This window comes from Colobus angolensis, unplaced genomic scaffold, assembly GCF_000951035.1.
Source record: "Colobus angolensis palliatus isolate OR3802 unplaced genomic scaffold, Cang.pa_1.0 Scaffold25, whole genome shotgun sequence".
NCBI lineage: Eukaryota > Metazoa > Chordata > Mammalia > Primates > Cercopithecidae > Colobus > Colobus angolensis.
This window is the reverse complement of record NW_012115710.1, coordinates 5,142,167-5,143,861: the sequence shown is the minus strand read 5'-3', so window position 1 is coordinate 5,143,861 and position 1,695 is coordinate 5,142,167. Positions and strand designations below refer to the sequence as shown.

Here is a 1,695-nt window from a genome sequence, read left to right as displayed (position 1 = left end):
ACGCCCAGCTAATTTTTTGTATTTTTAGCAGAGACGAGGTTTCACCGTGTTAGCCATGATGGTCTCGATCTCCTGACCTCGTGATCCGCCTGCCTCGGCCTCCTAAAGTGCTGGGATTATAGGGGTGAGCCACCACGCCTTGCTGTCATTGTTGTTTTGAGACAGAGTCTTGCTCTGTCGCCAGGCGGGAGTGCAGTGGCGTGATCTCGGCTCACTGCAACCTCTGCCGCCTGGCTTTAAGCGATTCTCCTGCCTCAACCTCCCGAGTAGCTGGGATTACCCTGTGGTCACAACAGTCGCTTTCAGAGGTACTAGGGAGTTAAGGCTTCAATACATGAATTGTGTTTGGCCGGGTAGAAGTGGGAGGGAGAGAGACACAATTCAGCCCCTAAGATGAGGAGACTGGGGCAATGGTCCAGATGAAAAAGAACAAAAGTCAGCAGGGCTCGGTGGCTCATGCCTGTAATCCCAGCATTTTGGGAGGCTGAGGTGGGAGGAGTGCTTGAGCCCAGGAGTTAAGACCAGCCTGGGCAGCATAGTGAGATCCTATCTCTATTCAAAAAAATAAAAATAGAAAGGAAAAAGAAGAAAAGTCAAGAGAGTCAGGAGCAAGAGGGATACAACTTGGGGTCTGATGGGCTGTGTTTGCAGACTGGATCGCAGTGGGTATCGCCCCACGATTGGGACCCCCGAAGGGATTAGAACTGGTTGGTTAACTCCTTTCCTTGTGGTCTGCAGGCCATCTGGACCCGCTTCTTTCCTGCCTCTGAGGCTCTGAGGTCTGTTTTGGCCCAGGGAACTCTAGGAGACCTCCGGGTGGCTCGGGCAGAATTTGGGAAGAACCTCACCCATGTTCCCCGGGCCGTAGACTGGGCCCAGGCCGGGGGTGCCCTGCTGGACTTGGGCATCTACTGTGTCCAGTTCATCTCCATGGTCTTTGGAGGGCAGAAGCCAGAGAAGATTTCCGTCGTGGGAAGGCGTCATGAGACAGGTACCATCTACCCTGGAATATTTCATAGTGATGGGAATGACTCTGACTCCCTCTGGAAGCACTGAGCTGGGGACAAGTCTCTAAGTTAATGAGAATTAGATCAGACACCTAGAAGAACAACTTTTCATGAAGCCAGAGAGGATTAGAGTCAAGATTGCAGGCGAGCACTATCCTGGGACTTTGCTATGTGATCTTAGCCAGCAGACTTAACATCTCTGAATCTTAATTACTTTACTGGTAAAGTGTCACTAATACGGTTGTCATGGAAGTGAATGAAGTAACTGCTGAGGCAAATGGCAGTTAATAAATATAAAATTATTATTTTTTGAAGTTGTCTCAGTGATCCTTTGCTACATAAAAGACTACCCCACTTGGCCAGGCGCTGTGGTTCGTGCCTGTAATCCCAGCACTTTGGGAGGCTGACGCAGCCGGATCACCTGAGGTCAGGAGTTGGAGACCAGTCTGACCAATATGATGAAACCCCATCTCTACTAAAAATACAAAAATTAGCTTAGGCATTGTGGCAGACACCTGTAATCCCAGCTATTTGGGAGGCTAAGGCAGGAGAATCGCTTGAACCCAGGGGGCGGAGGTTTCAGTGAGCCAAGATGGCACCACTGCACTCCAGTCTGGGCAATAGAGAGAGACTCCATCTCAAAAAAAAAAAGTTGGCCGGGCACGGTGGCTCAAGCCTGTAATCCCAG

The 1,695-nt window shown here is 50.3% G+C and overlaps 1 protein-coding gene across 1 annotated transcript in view; it reads left to right on the top strand.

Annotated features, from left to right (window-relative positions):
- Positions 1 to 1,695, top strand: part of DHDH (dihydrodiol dehydrogenase (dimeric)) — an 11,392-nt gene that overhangs the window by 4,305 nt on the left and 5,392 nt on the right. The window contains exon 4 of the mRNA XM_011946532.1: positions 739 to 991. Within this exon, the coding sequence (XP_011801922.1) occupies positions 739 to 991 (253 nt within the window). The remainder of the gene's footprint in view (positions 1 to 738; positions 992 to 1,695) is intronic.